This window comes from Rhinopithecus bieti, unplaced genomic scaffold (genome assembly GCF_001698545.2).
Source record: "Rhinopithecus bieti isolate Rb0 unplaced genomic scaffold, ASM169854v2 scaffold_5924, whole genome shotgun sequence".
NCBI lineage: Eukaryota > Metazoa > Chordata > Mammalia > Primates > Cercopithecidae > Rhinopithecus > Rhinopithecus bieti.
The window spans coordinates 2,073,611-2,096,893 of NW_016805189.1; the positions used below are offsets into that span (position 1 = coordinate 2,073,611).

Sequence of the window (23,283 nt, forward strand, 5' to 3'; positions counted from 1 at the left end):
CATGCCCCTGTACCTCTGATATGTCCAACAGATTCCCCAACAAAATACCCTGTGGGGTCAATAACTTTCAATGCCACAATATTGCAAGCTTTACTTTTCACTTATTTAAAGCAGATTAAAAGAACAAGACTGACTTCCGTAGAATACGCAGCTGCTCTTATTCCATGTAGATGGAGATTCTGTCTCTGTGTTTAAGCACAAAATACCCACAAGTTCAAGTATCTCGATTGTGGGTGTCAGATTAACTATTTTTGCCTCCTCCTCAACACATGCTCATTTGCTTCCTTAGAGCCAGCATTAATTTGGTTAGAGCAGATGGACAGAACTAATTAGAAAATTATTGGAAATGAGGATGTCTGTATATCAGGAGAAGCAGAAAAGGAATTACCTTATCTCATATAGCTGACCTACCACTGAACTTTCACTTCCCACAGCCTCTCTTCAACCACCTTCCTCACACCCACATAAAAAAAGCAATTTCTGAGGTCTTCCTTGATTGTCTTTGGATCACTGCCATTAGAGGCATTCTGACTGAACAGTGGGTACACAGAACTGCAAGGAGAGGGAGATTATCAAAATATCAGGTTATACAAAGCCACATAATGAAATCTTCATATGCCCCAGGAACAGCCCACTCTTCACTTTACTGAGCCAATTGAAGATGATTTTTTCCAACCATTGATTTTGTTTAATAGTAGTGAAGCCAATAACTGGCATTTATTTATTTATTTATTTGACATGGTCTTGCTCTGTTCCCCAGGCTGGAGTTTTATTTATTTATTTATTTATTTATTTGACAGGGTCTTGCTCTGTTGCCCAAGTTGGAATACAGTACATGATCACAGCTCCCTGCAGCCTCGACTTCCTGGGCTCCAGCGATTCTCCTGCCTCAGTCCCCTGAGTAGCTAGAACTACAGGCATATGCTACCATGCTCTGCTAAGTTTTAAAATATTTTCTGTAGAGACGAGGTCTCACCATGTTGCCCAGACTGGTCTTGAACTCCTGGCCTCAAGTGATCCTCCCCACTTGTCCCTCTCGAAGTGTGGGATTACAGGCATGAGCTATTATGCCGGCCTTAACATTCCACTAGACTTGCTAAACACCTGAACATAGGCATCCCTCGGACTTCATACAGACTTCGTCAAGCTTGTCTGTCCTTCTTGTGACCAGTCACTTGGCTTTAGTTGCTATATTTAGCATAACCAGGAGTCCTGAAAGTGTTTGCAATGCAGAGGGAGCAGCGTATTGGGTTTTCAGAAAGGATGAACTCACCTGAGAGCAGCTTGTTTCCACTCTGTGCATCCCATAAGAAAAGTCATCTGTGAATGTGATTGCCTCAGAACTGATCACATCGTGGAATGAAGGCCAACCTGGGGCACAGCAGGCACAAGAACCGAAGCAGAGACGAAAGATACATAGCCTTGGGTTAGAATGCATTTTAAAGAATATTAAGCAAATAATGAAAATCCTAAGTGTATGTTTAACTTTTCAACCTGAAAAAAAGAAAGGTCAAAAGCTGAAGGAAAATATATTTTACAAGAGTACAGTAATTTTTTAACCCCTTCCTCACATTCAGATTACAGTTGCACTGGGGTTTGGTGCTTCATGAGACATTCTTAGACCATCCAATAGTTTTCTAAAGCATCCTTGAACTTAGAAGGTTCTCTCTTACCACTCTTTCTCTTGTCTTCAGAGTCACTGGGCCTGGCCCTGAAGCACCAAGAATCTTCCATTATGATGTTTTCCAAAACACAATTAGTTGGTCTGGCTGTTAACTTTTCAACTATTCCATGTCTCCTTAGAAAGCAAGCTTTTTCAGTACTTAGTTTAGATAGTTAAAATATTTTTTTAAAAAAACAACTATCCTGTTGTCACCATCCTCATCTAATTTCCTGGAACAAGGGCTATCTGGAAATCATAGCATCTATCTATTTTTATGGGCAAGAAGCTTGTTCACTTCATAGGCGACTCATAGAGCATCAGTCCTCAGACATCTCTGGGTAGCACCTTGTCTCAAAGAGCATCTAGTTCCAATTTTTATTTATTCTAGTGATTTTAAAAATATATGCACACTTTAAGAAACTTGATGGTAAATGGATCATAAGATTGTACAAATGTTTTGAGTGTACAGTCAGGTTTTATGTTCAGCACTTATGGGCATGTTTTTATGTTTTCCCAAAATATGTCTGGAGTTACTGAGCTGAAGCCTGAATCCCCAAAATGATGAAAGAGGGACAATATTGCTGAAGTGCTGGTGCATTTTTTTTCTTTTTCACAAGTCAAATTTACTTCTGCAGAAAGGAAGAAGCCTGTTAAGAACCTGGTGCTTTGTGTTAACACACCTATTGAAAGAAAACAGAATGCAAACTTCAACAACATGATTTGCAGTTTCAAACAAAACAAATTAGATTAGGCCAAATCTCCCAAGCTCCCTCATCTCCCACAGTGCAAGAGTATAGTATTGATAGTCAGTGCTAGATTTAACACTGAGAGTTTTAACACTTTCTAATTCCTTGATTTGATCTCAAAATTGCTACAAAGCACCAGGAAAACCTTAACCTTCCAGACTATAACCTTTCACAAAAATTAATTATGCTGAGACATACTGGTATTCTTAAGAAAATGAGTATCTTCCCATTTTCTAAATTCTAAAGAGAATTTCAATATATTCCAGGCTATAATATTTGGTTCACAATGGTTACTTGACACACTTAGGGGTTCTTCTTTGTTAATAATAGAAGTGCCAATTGCTAGTGAAAACAGGTTTAATGGTGATATTTGAGGACATTGAAAAATAAAGTCATTTATCTATGAAAAGAAAGAAAACATTCTGTTTTTTCCTTTTTAACCTTCAAGGGCATAACTCATTTAATTGCAATTTAAGGCAACTAATATTATGGAGGGACACACTTGATTTAGTAGTAAACAGGCAAACAGGTTTAGGAGTTTTGTTGTTGTGTTAAATTTACTATAAAGCTACCTTACTCCAGCACCACATAGTCCTATTCCTAGAATTCAAAATAGGTATAGAGAAATAGATATACACACATATATTTTTCCTTTATGCTACATTGCATCTTATATTTATTTATCTTGTTCTAGACATCACCCTGGATTTGTAATTTATTTTCATGCCTTCCTCCCTAACTAGTTAGTGAACACCTTGAAGGCAGAGTCTAACCTCATTGACCTGAGTATTCTTACTGCCTAACACAGTGTCCAGTACAAAGGCACAACTCAAATGTTTCTTAAACTGATTTCCAGTTAGCCTTAAATAAGCAAATGAGATAAACAATTACAGCACATCAGAGAGTTCCACAAGAAAGAGAAAGAATAAAATCATACTCCTTACAGACTAAATTAGGAAATGTCAATGATAGTTTCTCACTGCAGTATCCAACTTGGCTCAATCACTGTAATTAAGCCTCTTTATGTAGGGAAGAGGTTTACTTCTTGTGTATTTAGGAGAGGAGAAACATGAAGTTCATATAGTTCACTCATTTTACAAGGTTTTGGGGGTGGGAGGGAGCAGAAGGATAAGTTATTTGCCAAGGTTACACAGGCAGTAAGTAGCAAAGCCAAAACTAGGATATGAATACTCTGACTTTAGGACTCTCTTCTTATGTTCTACTTTCTTCCTCAATTTTTTCTACCTGAATTAGATACGCACAGGATTTTCCAGAAAACTATATTCAAGAATAGAGCAGGATAAGGGAGGTTGAAACAGAGTGCAGGTCTCAAAAGATTTCAGTGTTTCTGGGAAACTGTTGATGCTTGAATAGTTTGTTGTTTACCATGGCATTATTTAAACATTAGAAGAGACACTCAAAAAATAAAAATAAATAAAGATATTTCAAAACTCCCCAAAACTCACAATCTCCCTTTGCCCTGTAGAAGAGATGGCAGTTTTCAAAATGGAATATTCAATATGTCAACCCAAATCTTGATTAGTGGAGATGGGCAGGAGAAACCATGCTGGAGACTGTAACTCCCTGTGGTGGAACACACATTTCAAAAGAGAATCATGGCTAACTTGGCCAATCAGGTTAACAAAGGAGAATGCTGAGTTGCTTTGCTAGATTTCTCAGAAAAAGTGACATTCTATACAAAGAGTACATCAGAAAGGTAAGTACTTAATGACAATCAAACTAAGAAGGACCTTCCCACAATAATAAATTGTCTTATGGCAGAGAAGCCACAGGGATGACAGCACTTTGAAAACGGAATTCCCTCATCATGTGAAAGTATTTAAAGAAGGAACTCTTCACTGCTGTAAAAATCCTCAAAGGAAACCTTGCCCCCACTCCTAATAATAAAGAAAGTGCTTCAAAGGGTGATAGGCAAAGACTGAAGCAATCTGCGTCTTGTAGAGAAAATTATCTTGAGCAAAAGGGTGGGGGAAGGGGAGTGTGTTTATGTCAGTTTTGACATTAAAGAAAGATAATCCATCCTCCTTTCTCTAGGATTTTCCTTTTGGTCTTCTAACAAAACATTATTTGTTTTGGATGCATTCCATGCACTTTTTAAAAGAAAAGTCATGTGAAAACCTGTATAAGCAGTGTCAGTTCACCCCACCCCCAATACATCCCTTAGTTTCTATTTGATGACACTGGATTAGGCCTATTATAAGTTCATTTCAAATAATATAAACTGTACATTTTAGATATTAGCCTATTATTATCAAGGATGCCTTATTTTCAATAAATAGTTTCACCCCTCAAAGAATTCCCATCTCCAGATAGCAAATAAATATATGTAGTACAATGGAAGCAGGCAGGTTGAAATATGGCAGTTCTGCCTCAATTTTATTCACCCATCAGGCCACACTCATCTGCAGATATAATATCATACTACTCATATCATGTGAAGCAACTCCAGAATATGCTCATCTTCATCTCAAATATAAGAGCAAGTGATCCAGATTAGTTGTTGTAGCTTCTTTGGTGCTTGCTATATCATCTACACTAGAATGGATTGTTTTAGATTGCAGTATAAATAATTATTCCCCCTCCAACCCATAATGTAGCTTAATAAATCTGTTTCAAGTCTACTTGAGCCCATAACTGAATAATGGCATAGCTCTCCAGTAGTATTTTGTTGACAAATTCTAAATGCTTCATGCCAGCTGCCTCATAAGGAAAACTTTCTTAGCTCTCCATCCCAATCAATCCCACCTTCTTTAAAAAAATCTGTGAAACATGTTGTTAAAGTTAGCAACAGAGTGTAAACAAGTTGAAGCCAATTCTATCTGTATCATGTCTTGAAAATGTGGCCCTCATTGTCCTATTCTTAATTTAACAAGAACTGCTATTCAGCTTCCACTCCCCCTAATCCTTCCCCACCCTAAAATAAATATTAGAAACCTTGGTAGTCAGCTACATGACTCACCTGTAGAACCTAGCAGAAACTACTCACGAATGAGAACTTACTGAATTGAAAGATAATTACACATCTTTTGTTATTTTTAAATGTAAAGTAAGTTTGAACACAACGAATCTCACTGGGTTTGGGTGATGATTCAATAATGCTGATACATATTTTAGCACAGTTTTGATGAGACAAGCTGGAGGTATAGGTCCTTATTTGTGTGTGTATCAGTCCTCACAGCTCTCTAATTCCAGGCCATATTTCAAAATTTCTAGTATTCGGATTATTTGTAGCTGGAATCTGCTAACCTCACTGATCACAATTTACCTTATTACCTAACTCAAAATAAATAATCCAACTCTGTGTAGTCCCCCTGCTAACAAGAATTGTTTGAAGTTTAGAGCCCTGACTCTTGCCAAATTATTTAATATTCACTTCAACTGATGCTTCAAGTATAACTTGTATCTCATTTAAAAACTGATTCTTTATTCCCCTTCAAAGACCCATTTGGTTGCACTATAGTCTTCCAAAAATTTAAGTGGTAATCAACCAAATATGTGCATGTGGTAGAAAATCAAACAAGATGGCTCATAATGAAACACTCCCTGTCAGTTTCGCCATACCCACAGGAAACCATGATAAATAGATTTTCTGTTTAATTCTTTAAAAATGTGCTTATGCTGCTGTCTCTTGATTATTTCATTTTAAACCTGTGCTGTCCAATACAGTAGTTATCAGTCATGTCATTGTTTAAATTTGAATTAATTAAACTTAAATAAAATTACAGTTCCTCAGTCACACTAGCCACATTTCAAGTTCTCAACAGCTACAAGTAGCTAATGGTGACCATATTAGACAGCACAGATATACATATAGAACATTTCCACCAAGATTTCCATAGACATAGAACATTTCCATCATTGCACAGTGACATTTTAGATATTATGAATTGATTTCTTCTTATGAAAGATTAAGATTTAGCATTCATACCTACATAATCTCCCCTCCATTCCCCTTTCCAATCTTTTAATATTTAGGTTATTTTTAATTTCTTGAAAACCTCATTGGGTAATGTCTGCCTCTTGAACTAGAATGTAAGTAAAAATAAAAGCAGAGAGTTTGTTTCATTTACCACTGTATTGGCAACAAACTAAAAAAGTACCTGCTATATAAAAGGTGTTCCAAAAAAACTATCTCATAAATGAACAACCAAATGCATGAATATCTAGCTTAAGTAGATATTTAGTAGCTTAAGATAATAGCATTCGGCTCCCCACTCTCATCTTCCTTGGCACCCTCATCTTCCCTCCACCTATCCTTTGCCCCATTCCAAAGATCAACCATAATTAAGTCTTCCATGCTTTTCTATAGATTCTAAGAGTTGAAAATTAAGCAACATTATTTGTATTATTTTGCCAAATCCTTACTGCAACAAGCAATCCTAGGAGACCAAAAATCAAATTGATTTTCCATTTTTTCACAGCAACACTTGTTAAAAGGCATGCCACGCCTCTTTTTATTTTTGTTTGGATTATGACTTTATTACACAACTGTACAAACTTCTGTATTCAAAGTTTTACTTTTTGAGTTTTTAATTACAAACATTTCAAGCATATGCAAAAGTATACAAATAATAGACTAGGTGTCCACAATTTAACAGATGTTCACTGCCCAGGTTTCACAGATATTACCTTGTTTTCTATATTGGCTTCAGGTTTCGTTCTTCCCCTCTTTCTCCAACAATTACAGCAGATCTGCCTCTAACCTTGTTCCCTACTCTTATGCCTCCTAGTACTCCAAAGACAATTACTTACCTACCATTCCCACACTGATTTTGATTCATCTTCTACATACGTCTATATCCAGAAACAATATATACTGTTTTAAATGTTTAGAATTTTATATAAATGGCATTGAATTGTAGGTATTTTTTGACAACTTTTATTTTTTCACATTATTGTTGATCTCTGGCTTTCTTGGTAACTGTATCATCTTATTTTATAAACAAAGTATCTTTTCAAATATTTCTGAGAATATTAACTAGAGAGTTGTTTTATTTTAGTTTTTCTATGATTCTCTAAAATATCTCTGCTCCTTCTGGGGCAATTCTTCTCCTTATCTTGATTTTTAAATTTCAAGTTCTTGGTTTCCTTCATATGTCTTTGTGGATCTTTGATCAACAGTTCCTATTTAAACATGGAGGCCAAGGTCAGTTATCCTACACATCTGATGGAGGTTTTCTCTGCTATTAGATGTAGTATGGGTTTGTATCCTTAGCAAGTCTTTCCTCTGAATATAAAAGCTGCCTGAGAACTCCAGGACTGCTGTCGTCAGTTGCTGATGGACAAAGTTTCATCCTGGGGTTCCCTGAATACCTCAATGGGGAATGGTTTACTCTGGAATATCATCACCTCAATAGCAGCCCCAATTATCCCAGACAGGCTGTTTAATATCTTAAGAGAGCAGTCTTCCAGGCTTGTTTTCTTGTGGGTAACTAATGATCTGTCATTCTAAATACAAAGATAAGGAAAATATAAAACTAGTCTAGTTGTTCTTTAGACTTTCATTTAAGCATCTTGTTGTCAGGCCCCCATTTTGCTCTTGAAAATTGAAGAATTGAGTTCTGAGCCTTTTTGTAATTCTGCTGGGCATCTGCAACAACTCTGGTACATATTTTGGGCTGCAGCTTTCTTTAATCGGTTATACCCATTAATGCATTTCCACCCATTTTTTTTTTCTTGGGAATACTTTGAGCTTCCTTTTCTACTCAAGGCTCCCTACCCCACTCCAATTCTCTTTGCAATGGATTTCTTCTACTTTTACTCCTTCTACTCCTCCTCTTCTTTTTCCTACTCTCATTTTTAAAGAGGTCTCTTGTGAGAGAGGGGAAACAAACATGTATGCTCAGTTTATCATCTTGAATAAGAAGGTAAGATTTCTTTTAATAAACTGCAGACATTAGTCTCTTGATCTAATATTTTATTTGAAGAAGCAACAAATTTGAGGCATCGTAATGTTTCTACTAACTACAATACATTTTAAAAGCCTTAATGATAAAAATATCAAAATCAGTGTAAGTTTTAGCAGCTTTAACTGGATCAGATTTCACTCTGTGGCTAAAAATGGATTATGGGTTAGCTGTATGAGATTAACACAAACTTTTATGACATCTGCAATGGCATCTGAGTTAGAATCAGTAGGTTAGAATGGTCTCTTCATTGCCTAGTTCAGTGGAAAGGAATTTCTTAGACCACTTTTCAAGTTTATATTTGCTTGGTATTGTTTGAGAATTTCTTGTATTTCTTCCCTCCTGCCATTGCAAATATAAGGACGTGTGCCCCTTTATGCTGATGACATGATTTCATTACTTCAAACAGTAGTGTCAAGAAGCAAACTAGTTCAGTTCAGACAAAGAGTAAATATGACAAAAAGAAAATCACTGGTTTTGGCAAACATTCTCCCATGCCTCATTCAGCTTTATTAAGAGGTATCTGAAATAAAAAATGATACTTAAAATATTTATCTGGGCCAGGCACGGTGACTCACACCTGTAATCCCAGCACTTTGGGAGGCTAAGGTAGGTGGATCACCTGAGGTCAGGAGTTCAAGACCAGCCTGGCCAACATGGTGAAACCCATCTCTACTAAAATACAGAAATTAGCCGGGCGTGGTGGTACATGCCTGTAGTCCCAGCTGCTCTGCAGGCTGAGGTGGGAAAATTACTTGAACCTGGCGGGTGGAGGTTAGAGTGAGCCGAGATCGTGTCACTGCACTCCAGTCTGGTCAACAGAGTGAGACTCTGTTTCAAAAAACAAAAACAAAAAACAAAAAACAAAAAACAAAATACATATATATATATCTTGAAAAGTAGGGAATTTGGAATATACATAAAATTAGCATAAACCTATAGACTCTAAAATTCATGCAGATAAAATGCAAATAAAATTTAAATGCAATGTACTATTCAAAAATTAACTTTATTTTGGTTAACCGGTTGCCCTGCTTTCTCATCTAGTTGTCCAGGAACCCAGTAGTTGTAAATGGTGGTGGCACTGCTGCCAGGGGCATTCTGGATAAAATGATGATTGGGGGCCACCTGAAGGCTTTTAAGCAGCCTAGTAACATGATCAAATTTGTATTTTAGAAAAATGGTTCTGAAAGCAGGCTGGAGGAATTCGGGATAAGAGGGAACATGGAAACGTGTACATCAGATGAGAGACTACACTGGAACAGAAATAATGAAGCTTTAATGGGACTGGGAAGTAGGAGAGAGTTTATATAGCAATCAAGAGAGCAAAATTTACTGATGTTGGTGACTGCAGTACATGCAGGGCAGTGAAGAAGGGCAGGATCACATTATTACTAGGTTTCCAGCTTGTGTAACTAGCTGAATCATGCTAGAGATACATTTTTACAGAGAAAATAACAAAATCAGTTTCTTGTAGATCTAGGAGACAAAGGAATATGTGGGCTCAGAAATGAGAGCCAAGCTCTAGATGCAGATTGGAAAGTCATCAGAACATAAAAGACAGTAAGGTCCTGGATAAGGATATGTAGGAGGGATGAATATAAAGGGAGAGGAGAACCAGACAGGTATTTAATTGTTGAGCAAAAGAATAATAGTCAGTAGAGGAAAAGAAAAGAGAGCATTTCAAGAAATAGGAAGAGGACAAGGGAATCAGGACAGAGTCTGAAAAAAGAGAAAATTGCTTAAGGATGGAGGACAGACAGCAGTCACATAATCTACAGAAAGGACAAGTTAAGTAAGACCTGAGAGACACTGCAGATTTCAACAATGAGTATTAGATTGGAAAGTATAGTGAAGAAGAGACAGTGAACAGAGACTACTCTTTTACAGCTTGCAGGGAAGGAAGGCTACAGGAAGAACACAATGAGGTTTATTTTAAGATATTTGGAATCAAGGTCCCTATCACTCATCTGATCTTTCTGTGTTTTCTGAAGTGTTCAAATGTCACAATATTACTTTCCTAATGGAATTTTTGCAATAAAATTAGTGATATAAAAATATTTAGACCTGTTAAAAAAAATCTTAAGCATTACTCAAATGCTCCAAAGGATACTGAACAGAGGCCATATTTGAAGAAAGAATACAAGAATATTTTATTTTTAATTGGTTTGTTGTTCCTAATATCTTGTGGTCCACCAAACTGAGAGTCATGGCTGTAATGCTTTAGATGACCATTGTAATCTGCTTTGCTTTTTGACACAAAGTAGGTGCTCAATCAATATGTCTGGAGAAATTAATCCAGAGCTTTAATTCTAGGTCAGGTTCCCAGGTCAAACATGTTTGCAGCACCCAGCAGTACTTTTTTTTCAAGCCATGTATAATGGTTTGCAATTATTTATTTATATGGGTAATTTTTTATTGATGTTTGCTTCTTTCACTAAGTACTATGAGACCATGATTACTTAATTAACTACTACAACGTCAACACCAAGCTCATGGAAATATTTCTTAAATGAATTATAAAGAAAATATCACATATTTCATTATTTACATTCTATTTACAATATTTGACTTAATTAAAAGATAATAACTTCCAACTTAGAGCAGTGAAAATTACAGAGACAGAAAGTAGAATGATAGTTGCCAGAGGATGGTGGGAAGATGGAAAGGGGCATTATTATTTAGGGGTCCAGAGTTTCTGTTTTACAGGATGAAAAGAGTTCTGAAATTGGAAGGTGGCAATGATTGCACAACAACGTGAATGTATTTCATACCACTGAACTGTACACTGAAAAACAGTTAACATGCTAATTTTCTTATGTGTATTTCACCACAATAAAAAAATCAGAGAAAAAGAAAATGATGATGACTAACTATAAGCCAGGATAGAGAACTCTCCCCAGGAACTGAATCAGTGAGCTCCTTGATCTTGGACTTCCCAACCTCCAGAACTCAGATAAATAAATTTATTCTGCTTAAGCATGCACACATAAAAAGAATCCCTTAGCCTGAATATGACTATCACTGGGTCAACTGAAAAAAAAATTTTTAAACTAGGCAAAGAATTTCTACTGTTTTACTTTAGTTTTTTTTATAAATATCAAATTTATCATGTTTACTTTTCCTGCCTATCAAAAATAGTGCACTTCTTCAAAAAATGATTAACTAGTTCAGGTGTACAAACCATGTAGCCTTATCACCTATAATCATTTCAGGCATTTGAATCTATTTAAGGACAATATGACTAAGACTGTCAAGAACACTGAGGTGTCCCTGGGCACTGTGAACATCTGGTATCTATTCTCTTTGGAGATTAATAATGTAGCTGTACTGCAGCAAGCTTTACTAATTCCTTTGAGCCCTGCACAACATTTTTAAATGGTTCCAAACACACAGGATCTCTAATTGGTATGGATTTCATCCACAGTTTTCCTGCAATCTCAAAATATCTCGGCAATTCCTAAGCAGGAATTGACAGGGGCCAGCTTCCCTATTTCCTTTTGTGAAGGCAGCTATTAATAATATTTTTTCAGGTTCAATAAAATTACTGAACTCAAACCATTTCAGCCAAAAACCTAGAGAGGGAGACTTTATTTTCCCTGGCCTGAACACTGTCTCTTGCTACTTTAAATCACAGTTAATGTTTTTAAAAATATATCTTACACAGAAGTCAGTTGTAGACCTTTAGCATCAAAGGACCTGAGCCACATCACATGTAACAGCCTGATCTTTAGCCATAATTTCTAAGTGCCATTAAAAAATGTCTCTCAAAATGGTTTTAAATTTAGTGTTGACCTAGTAACCTTGATCCAAAAACATTCAACTTTAGATGATTATTTTATTTTGCTTCCAAAAGCTCTTCAGTCCAGTGAGGCATCCATTAGGAAGCTTCACAAGGAGTTTGAAGTTTGCTTAGAATTTATTAGCTACATCAGACAGGAAGATGGTGATGTGGGTTGCTTGCTGAGCAAGATTATTTACTGTGCTTAACTGCCCTTAAAAATACAAAGTGAGATATAGGATGGGGAAATTCAAAGAAATACAGATTCTACTCTCAGCAACATGCAATTCAGACTAAAAATGAAATAATGATCCATTCAACCGCAGTCCTGAATTAGGGCTATTCACTACAAAGCATTATTTGGGACTCTAAGACAAACTATTACTTACATTTTTTGATTGGGTACTTATCAAAAATGTCAGAGTAATTCCTCTCATAAATATATGTACCTGATGAAAATGTAAGATTACTTCTGAGGGGCAGTTAAGTCTCAACATTCTTTCCCTTATCTAAACTTTCTCCTGACATTTTTCTCTAACCGAAACCTCTCCAACTTCTGAATAGGCTTTAGATCTTTATTCTATTATATATATTTTAAGTACTACAACCTGAATTTCCTTGTTTTCATAAATATTCTATGATCATTCACTGATCTACAACACCTTTTTATGATATATCAAAACTTAGTCCACCTACTAAATTTTAAATTCTGAAAACCATTCTTGAAAATACTGTTTTCAACTAACTTTAGAAACAGAACAGATTGCTCAGAAAAGCTATTAAGAACAAATATTTTAGGACAAAATAATTACTTAGAATTGTTTACATGACAAATGGTGTTTTGCCTTTGTGGCAGGCAGACACATGGCAAAACTGAAGCAATTTAGGAAATACTGTATGTTCCCTAATATATTAATTTTTTAAAATAGATTACATTGAAAAGGCATGAAGGAACCTATATTGAACCAAAGCATATTCTATTACCACCCCTTCTTTTTAAAATCCTTTAGGGAAATCTTTGCCGACCTCCAATGCTCTACTTTGTCACATACGTATCACTTTCTAATATACCGTAACTGTTTATTACGCTTTTTATCTCCTTTATTTTCCCAGCTAGAATGCAAGCTCCAGGAAGGGAAAGATAATTGTTTTGTTCCCAGTGTATTCCAACCTCCTCAAATGCATTTTGGTTGAATGAATTTTCTATATACATTCCTGTTACCCTGGAAATCTGGAATTTAAAGACAATACTAGCTTTGGTTTTAAAATACAGATACAAGTCTTTGTAACAGAATTAGTTATAGAGTCTCCAGGTAACCTATTAATATTTATTGAAGAGTTTGGCACCTGATGACAGTCTTCTCTAAATCCCAAACAACTGCCTACATTCTAGGAGACCTCAATGAAGGTAACCTACTTACCACTCCTCATATTGACAGCTCTAGGACTACCTCAGAGAACTAAACTAAGTTCATAGAGCCAGGGTCCTGCAACAAGACCTGTAGATACAAGGCGCCCTTGGAATTTGATGGTTTCAATGGCTTTGAAACTGACCACTGACAAGCTTAAAGTGCATTAAAATTAGATGTCATCACATGAAGAGTGTTGAATCTCAGATGGATAAATTTGGCAAAGACACTATGGTACTGTAGTCATATTTTAATGTGTCCACTGGACCTCTGTTATAAAAAAAAAATGACATTCAATAAAGGTCCAAGCATACCCATAATATAATCCATGACCCACACTTTGACATATTATTTTGTCAGTTGTGCAGTAATATTTAAGTCTCACTCCACTAAATGGTAATTTATTAACAGGCAAAAGATATAGCCCCTTAGTACTCAGTAGGCCCTAAATAGATAACTTGTTAAATAAGTGAGCCAACCTGGGGCTGAAGAAAATATTAACAAAAATTGTGAAAATGATATTACAAACTATCAATGCATATATTTCAGATATTTGTAATAAACATCACCTCGCAAGTATTTATTACTTCTTATGTCACTAGACCAGAGGAACCATAGATTACCATTTCTTGGTAGTATACTGTGGGCACCTATGAAATCTCTCTGATCTTATCTAGTTTGGGTGGCACAAAAGTTTGGAAGCCTTAGTCAGTATCCACAAACATAAAGCACTGTAGCACTATTATAGCATTATATAGTCTTTTGATATTTGGCTTCCTTTTAGTGTTTCAAAAATTACAAAAGTCTCAGGAAGGTATTATTAAATTTTTATGCATTGTCATTTGTAATGGCTGTTTCACACAATTTTTACCTCTCAATTAATCTCAACTTTTTGCTCAGTCCCTGATGTTTCCCTTGGTTTCTGGCCTCCAAGATACCTTAATGTTATTATGTATTGTTGCTTTTTAAAAATCTTATATGCACATTTATTAACCACATATAAATGCATAATTGTGAACATACCATACACATCTTAAGTACAAACTTTATTCTCTTTTTTATTGGTCTTTTTCCCCATCTGATAGAAAACCTATGTTAACAACCTAAAGAGGGTTCTACCACATTTTTGTTCATGTTTGCATAGCCATACAAAATAACAGATATCTACATACACATAAATGTAAATGTTCTAGTAGCTGCACAATATTCCACTGTGCAACTCTCTCCTGAATGACTTTGTTTCCAACTGTTTTTCCTCTATGAAACACAGGGCAATGACATCCTTGCATATATGCTCTTACATCTGGTGGAATTTTCTATCATCATGGGACAAATTCTTAGGCCAAAGGGTAAATGTTAGGACAAAGAGTATTTTGCATTTAATAGATATTTCTAGATAGCTTTCCAAAACTAATAGAGTTAAATACTCTTTTCTCCATGCCCTCAGCAACAATAGGTGTTGTAGTTTTTATAAATTTCCAGTAAATTATTACCAGTAGCTAATTTAAACAAAATTTGTATTTCATCGACTATGTGTAAGGTAGACAGCTCTTAATGTTGGCGATTTGAATTTGCTCTTCTGGAATTTGCATCTTCATATTCTTTGTCCATTTTCTGTTGGGTTAGTTGCTGTTTTCTTCTTAACTGATTAACAGTTCTTTGTAAATTATACATATTAATTACTAACATCTGCATTATAATTATTCTTCTATATCTATTGTTTCTGTATTTGACTTTGCTTTTGATTATTTTATTCAAATACGCCTGTCCCTTTCTTTTGCGGTTTCTGGGCTACCAGCCTTGGTTAAAAAGAGTTCCTGCCCCTGAACTATACACACGGTATCCTATATTTTCACATACGATGTTTGTTTTGCATTCAGATCTTAATCAGGAATTTCACTAAGTATATGCTATAATATTATAATTTATTTTCTTCTAAACAGAATACCAATTGGGCTATCAACAAATTTTAAACTGTTCATTTTTGACTGAGTTGAAATACCATGTTTATAAACTGTTGTTTACACTGCTATCTACAAGTCTGCTCTACTAATCTATTTGTCTATCCCTATGCCAATATAAGTTTATTATGGTGGCTTTATAGACTGGTCTTATATCAGGAAAGGCAAGTATCTACTACTGTATTTCTTTTTCATAAATATCATAAATATTTCTGCTCTAGGTTTTTTTCTTTAATCAGGTTTATTATGACTTACTCTATTTTTTTGATCTTTCAAAGAACCAACCATGGATTCATTTATTCTTTCTACTCTTGTTTGATGTTTTGTTTCATTAGTTTTAGCTTTTATCTTTATTCCCATCTTCCTAGCATTTTATTGTTCTTTTTATAAAGTTCCTTTATTTTTCACTTTTTTCTATAATAATGAAGGTATTCAAGATTACAACATTTCCTTTAAGTTTAATGTTCATTGTATCCCATAGAGTTAGGTATTTATCTCTAGTTTTATTGGATTATTATAAAAATACAGCCCATACAAAATCTCTAGTTTCTAAAATGTAAGATTTTCCTTGTAGTCACACATATGACATGTCATCTTTTAATGTTTCATGAGAATATAAAATTATATTTTTTATTTGAAAGATATTTCATCTATAAAAAAGGTTGATTGTACTATTTGGTTATCCTCTATCTTTATTTAGTTTGACTACACATATGTCTCAGTCTGACAAAGAGAACAAAGTTATCCACTATAACTGTGTATTTTTAAATCAAGTTTTCTTTCATTTCTAAGGTTCTGATTCATATATTTATTATTTACGCAAATTTATTCCTATAGGTTTATGATTGCTCTGCACTGTTCATGAATAGTACCTTTTTATTGTCATATAATTCCCCTTTACCCTCTGCACTTTTTAGCTTAATTTTCACTCTGTCTGATATTAATATTGCCATTCTGCTTTCTGTTTTGTTTGCCTTGGCCTAGTATGTTTTAACCACAAAGCTTTCTTTATACTTTGTTTGCTTCTTGTAAGTAGCAAATAACTAGAACTTAACCCAATCTCTGACAATCTGTCTTGTAATGGGAGAATTCAGTTCATTCATATTTGACTTAACAAGAGACATACCTATTTTCCTTTCATTTTTCCTTATATTTACCCATTTTATGTTGTGCTTGTCCCCCTTTTTCTGCTACTCAGATGAAATTCCCATTCATTCCATTCTTGTCCATTATTACATCATTTTCCTTTTTGTGTGTGTATGCTTACAAATAAAGAATTATCTGCTGTTATTGGAAAATCAGATACCATTTCCTCCATAAAGACCCATTGTCTTCCATATCAAGATGCTATATCCTCCCTTTTCTGCTTCCCTTTCCTCCCACCCAAGTAAAATAAAGCCTTTGGAAAACTCTCATTTTCCTCCACTCTGCCTTCCTCTCCTGTAGATGTTATCTGTAGATGTTATCCAGCTATTTTTCTATTTTCCAGGATTGTAAATGAGAAACTTAATGCTAACCTGACACTTCTATTGTAAATTTGGAAGCTTATAAGATTTTGTGTTTATCCTTAAAGTTCAGGAATATCGTCTTACTAGGCTTTACCTTGCTCATTAATCCTCTGTAGAATTTAGTGAGCCTATTCAGTCTGTAGATTTGAGTTGCTCTATAGGTCTCCCAAAAATGTTTCGATTATTTGCATGTTAAGCCTCCTGGATCTATCTTCCAAGTCTCTTAATTTTTGTTTCATGATTTATACCTCTTTGTGTTTTTGCTCTGTGCTTTGAGATATTTCTTCCAATTGATCTTCTAGGCAACAAATTTTGGTCTCAGCAGTGGCTTCCTTCAACTCACCTACTAAATTGTTTAGGTGGGAAGTCATGATCTTTTCAAATCTCCAAAACACTTTTTGGGGACTAGACATGAATTCCCTTAATTGTATCAGAAAGAATTTTCAGCAGAAAAAAAAAAACCCCACAAATAAAAGTGCCTTACGCAATAAAGGAATTATTGTTTCACATAACAAGGAGTCTATATTCAAGTAGTTCCATGTTGGTGAAGTCAGTGGCATAATTACCTCATCAGGGCCAATGTCTGCCCTCCTCACAATGTCAGTGATATCCGCCTCATGGCCACACAATGGCTACGGTAATTCCAGACACCACAGGCAGATAAAACAACATCTAGTGAAAAAGGGAGCCAGTGTGTCTCTTTTTGTTAGTGAGCAAAACCTTTAGCAAAAACTCCCAGAAGATTTTCCCTCAGATCCAACTGACCAGGAATGGAGCATCTGTCCAACTGAAATCAACCACTGACAAGGGAAATGGAAATTTATGATTGGTTTAGATCAATTATTATTTATCTGGGGAATATTCACTTCTGTCCTGAGCAAAAGAGATAAGTATAATTGGATTAGGCAAACAGTGTCATGACAACTGACTTTTTTTTTTTTTTTCTTGGTTTAGTTGTCGTCTGTCTACTGTAGGTGTTGTTTTATTGGATGTGTGTCTATTTGCTCAGACTGATCCTGTCTCACTGCAGGACTCCCTTAGATATGTTTTCTTTTCTCACTTGGGATCAGGCCTGGTTATTAATATAATCCAAAACTGGTAGTCCTACAGGTAGTAAAATCCAGACACAGATGAACTACCAGATCTTGCTGAGAGAATAAGAGGATAAAGAATAAAAAAAAGCCTCCTGTATCCAAAATTCCTGTTACAAACAGTGATGCAGCTCAGATGTTTAGCCGCTTCTTAGTCTCTGGGAATAAGAAAGCTGGGTACACTTAGAAGTGACTATGCCTATCTCTACTCTTGAAGTCCATAAATCTTCTTAAGTCAAACTCCCTCCATGATCTGTCACATTCAAAATCCCGCCATCATGCTTTGTGATGCTGCTCTCTGGTCCCTTAGTCTATGGAGCAAAAACTTTACCCAAGTTGTCCATACCAAAATTACTGTCACTATTTAGCTCAAGAGGTTCAGAATATTGAATATTATTGTTATTATTTGTGATGTTATCCTAAGTGCTTTACATTTATTGTTGCATATATTATGTACCCATCCTATTTATTCCCATTTTACAAGTAAAGAAACTGGGGTTTAGAGATTATTATGTACCTTTCACAAGGCCACTTTACTATGCACCGTTAAGTGAAGTTGGCATGTAAATCCAAGATTATTTCCAAAATTCTTTCTTCTAAATCCTACACCAAACAATTTCTGTGGCAGCTCAGAGAGTTGACAAGTTGAGACAGTCTATTACAGAATATAACTAGTGATAAACAGAAATAAAATAGTAAGAAGCTAGAAACATTTCTGAAAGCTAGAAAAGTTCACATTCTACCAGATGATTAATGATTTTTGTAAATTTTCTTCTCAATAAACAATATTATATAATGAAATCCTGAGTTGCTTAATGTTCAGTAAATTAAAAAACTCTAGAAATGATGAAATGATGCTATAGCATCCAAATCAGGGTTTCTTGAATTTTTGTTGTTGCTCCAGACCCTTTGGAAGTCTGGCAAAGCCTTCAGGAAAATGTTTCTAAATGTATGAGAACAAATATATGGGATTACAATGAAAAAATGATCTTTAAATACTGCTATCAAAATACTGAAAAAAACCAAATGTGTTATATAGTAAAAATGTGCTTCTTTATTAACACATTACATAACAAGCTTTAATGGTGGATCCACTAATTATCATAAGTTGGAAGTAGTAATGAGTGTAAATGTTATTTTGAGAAATCTGTGATGACTGTATTATGATATGAAAATATCTGTGATTTCTAATGGTGACAAAGTCATAGGTACTTCTGTGGGTTATCTATAACATATATCATAATTGAAGGAAATTGTGATTAGCGAGAATAAAATACGGATTTTTTTCCCGTCCTAATTCATGGACCTTCTGAGTTTAATTCAAGGACCCCAGGTTAAGAACTCCTTATCTAAAGCCTATGCCTGAATATTCCAGGGACACTATATTGAAACCTCATTCCTACCTGGGCTATACTATCATGACTTTTCCTAGAATACAATCATTTTTCACCATGTAACTTTTCTAAGTAGGATGTATTAAGTAGAAAAAGCATGGAAGATACAGTTTTATTTAAACACACATACATAAGCTAAGTTCAAATCATAGCTCTGCCATTTGCTATCTGTGTCTGTGAAATCTCTGACAAGTAACTTAACCTCACTGAGCCTCAATTTCTTCTTATATAATCTAAAATTAAAACTATACTTCCTAGAATTATTGGTGATTATTGAAAAACCAGACAAAACATCTCGACTTTCCCTAAAAAAAAAATAATCTAAATACATATACCAAGCTTCAGGGTTCACAGACCTTGGGTTACTAACTCCAGCCTTATCTTTTATTGCTACTTTGATAAATCCCTTTCTTATGAGAAATGAATGTCAAGACCTTTACCTTTCAGAGTAGAAGAAATGCTGCCTCCAAGTCTATCAACTCTAGAAATCTCCACAAACTGTTATCCAAATCTTTCAAAGTGCTTTATAGAAAATATAACCTGAATCTGGGTTATATACTGGTTATATATCTGGGTTATAATACTGCATAGCAGTATTTAAAGATCATTTTTTCAGTGTAGTGTAACATTATACTGGTATGAATATGAATAAACAGGTGTACAAATATTAAGAAACTTGATGTACTACTCTTTGTTCAAAATCAATATTGCTCAGACTATAACTCTGACAAAGTATTATGACCAAATCTGAATTTAACATCATGAGAAATATGTGGAGAAGCTGGCAAAGATTCAGAAAAAAAATCACAAACATAATAAAAGCATTAAAAACATCCCTATACAAATGGCTAAATAAACTAGCAACTAGGATTACATAGCCTGGCAAAGAAAATACTAAAGAGTAAACTCAAAACAGTCTTGAAACATATGAAAAACATTTTAAAATATAGATTTGATCTTGGCCAAAAGATAGAAAAGCAACACAAAAAAATTTAAACAAGGTGCAATGAGTCAGAAAGAGATCTTTCCTGCCTTTTATACAACAAAAGAAATGGGCTTCAAATTACAAATCAGGGACTTGACTTACATATATTTTCCTGTCTCTTAATTGTGGCATCACAACTCTTTGAGTTATCGATATTCAAAGTATATCCGTGGTACTCCTATATCCACTTAGTCATTTAGTGCTATGGAGCCTACCTCTAATTTCCATCCCTTCCTCTCCATTCCACAGCCACCATAAAAATTTGGAGCCTCACCATTTTCTGTCTAGATAACATCTAACTAGTCTCCTAGACACAGGTTCTCACTGCCTAAATCGATCCCAGCTCTACTATGCATGAGCTATGAAATTTCTGGCAAGATACTTAGGATGTGATTTACTCATCTGTGATTTTACAAAGCTGTTATGAGGACCAAATGATATAATTATATCAGTGCATCTAAAATAGCTAATCACCACACAAATGTAAGGAATTTATATGATAGTAACCTCCAGACGGAAACGATCTCCAACAGCCTCCTATTTGCTATCTCATTAATGGAAGGAAAATAGAGTATTTTGAGGAGATCTTTATTGTTGCATCAATATGCCAAGCTCCTTCCCACCTTCTTCCTTCATTCATGTTCCTTCACTGGACTGGAATTTTTACATCTCCAAACCCCAACGTTCATTAATATCTTGTTCAAGTCCCATCTGTTCACTGAAGCTTTCTGTAACTATTCTACACTATTTCTGAATGGCGATGACACCTATCAACACCTATTACACAATAAAACTTACTTGGTGATAGTTCATATTATTCTCTGTTGTCTTACCATGTTGGACTTATCTTCCCAACTAGATATTAAACTGCCTACACCCTGGGTGGACAACGTGATCTAAAGTATATACTAGAACAGAGGTAGAAGGGCAGATCCCAGCCAAATCCTATAGGAGACAGACACCAGAGTTGGGGCAGAATGATCAAAGGAGAAATGCCAATTCCAAAGGAGCTGGACTGAAATTAGGGGCTAGAGTCAAGAGCCTGAAATCAAATATAGACATAGATGTGTAGGTCTAGCTCCCAGGTGTGGATACAAAGCAGACAGTAAGATTCTACTTGTCTAATTAAAAAAAAAAAAAGGAGAAAGGACAGACCCCACACACCAAATAAGGAGTCCTTAAGCCAAAAGATTCCATAAAAGACTGCTGCAAGAGTAATTTGTTCATACTTAGAAAAGTAAGCACCTTAAAGTGCAAAGACTCTCTACCACTGAGGATTTCAAAAGAATATGCCAAGATCTTCGAAAATAAAGGAAGTGATCAAGTACTCCCTGCAGATCAGGTGGTCCAGACAACCTGAACTGCTACATCTAGTGAGGCACCAGAGATATACAAGTGGAATGGGTCATCTGTTGTTGGGCTGCAGGATAGGAAGCTAAGAGAGAATCTTGGAGATATGCAAAATATAAACCCAAATAGCAACCCTGGGGAAGGGAGCAGTGTAGAGACTTCAAGATTTCCATAAGCAGAAACTAAATGTAACAAAATGAACTTTTGAAAAGACAAATATTTTCTCAGTCCTGAAAGCTAGGAAAGCTATCAATATCATACAACAACCTTGGAGAAAGGCCATCACAGTGAAGCAGGAGGGTGATGAAATTCAGAAAAGCCAGAGTGATAGTTCCCAGGTCTGTGGGCCATGGTGTAAGGTATCTCCCTCACACCATTCTGTGCATGACGGTGTGAGGTACTGCAGAAGACTGAGATCAGAAGAACTACTGAAATTTAACATGAGAAAATTCTGGTTGCACTGAATACCACAGACAATTACAATTTCTTTTTTTTTAATTCTAAGAGGAACTTGGAGAAAAAAGATGAAGTATTTTCTGGAAGTTTTATCCCAGAAATCAGAAAAAGAAATCAAACCACAAATACTTCACACTCTAAAGAAAATTTAAAAGAATATGACTCCATAAGAAATTTTGAAAAGTAGTTGGCAGAGTCAAGGAAAAAAAATTTCAGAAATAAGAAATGCATGGGAAATATCAAAGAGCAGAATTGACGCAGAAGAAAATTGAAGTAGTACTTTAAGTCGTAGCTCAAGAAAACAGAATACAGAAGAAAACAGACAAATGAAATCAACTATATAAAAAGATGATGTATTTTGAAGGGCAGACAACCAAAGATGAAGACCTTGAAGCAGAAAACAAAATAAGTAAAAGACAAAAAATTTCCTAAGTTAAAACAAAAGAGATATTTCCTACAATGAAGAGCTTAATCTGTAGATCACAAGGGTTCAAGGTGTTCCGGTAAACTTTAGTATGTACCATCAAAACAGAATTACATTGAGGAAATTACTTAGCATTAAAGATACAAACTCCTATGAACATCCAGGCAGAAAAATTAGTTGCCCACAGGAAAATAATTGCAGCTCTGCTTATTTCATTCAAGGGTCATCCAAGAAGTTCTATTTTTAAAAAGTAGTTGGATGTTCTACTTTAATTTAGTTTGATATATTGTTGCTATCCCTCCATTTTTAACTTTTATGTTATTGTGCTTTAGTGTCCTTTTCAGATAGGGTGTTCTTTTAAAGAAATTTGATTCTTTAAACCAGATATCTATCTATCTCTTAAAGGGAAAGTTTATCTCTAATATTTATATAAAAATGGACCTACTTCATCTCAACTCTGTCATCTTATTTTCTGATTTTATATGTCATTGTGATTTCCCTTTTCCTTAAATTCCTTCCTTAACTGAAGATACAGTAGACTTTTCTCTGGTGAGTTGGAAAACATATATACTATTTTATTTTAGGATT

The 23,283-nt window shown here is 35.1% G+C and overlaps 1 protein-coding gene across 4 annotated transcripts in view; it reads right to left on the reverse strand.

The window, feature by feature from the left end:
• Positions 1–23,283, reverse strand: part of MSRB3 (methionine sulfoxide reductase B3) — a 190,105-nt gene that overhangs the window by 11,963 nt on the left and 154,859 nt on the right. For all 4 annotated transcript variants that reach the window (XM_017871586.1, XM_017871587.1, XM_017871588.1 and 1 more), the window contains one exon: positions 1,274–1,371. In XM_017871586.1, the coding sequence (XP_017727075.1) occupies positions 1,274–1,371 (98 nt within the window). The remainder of the gene's footprint in view (positions 1–1,273; positions 1,372–23,283) is intronic.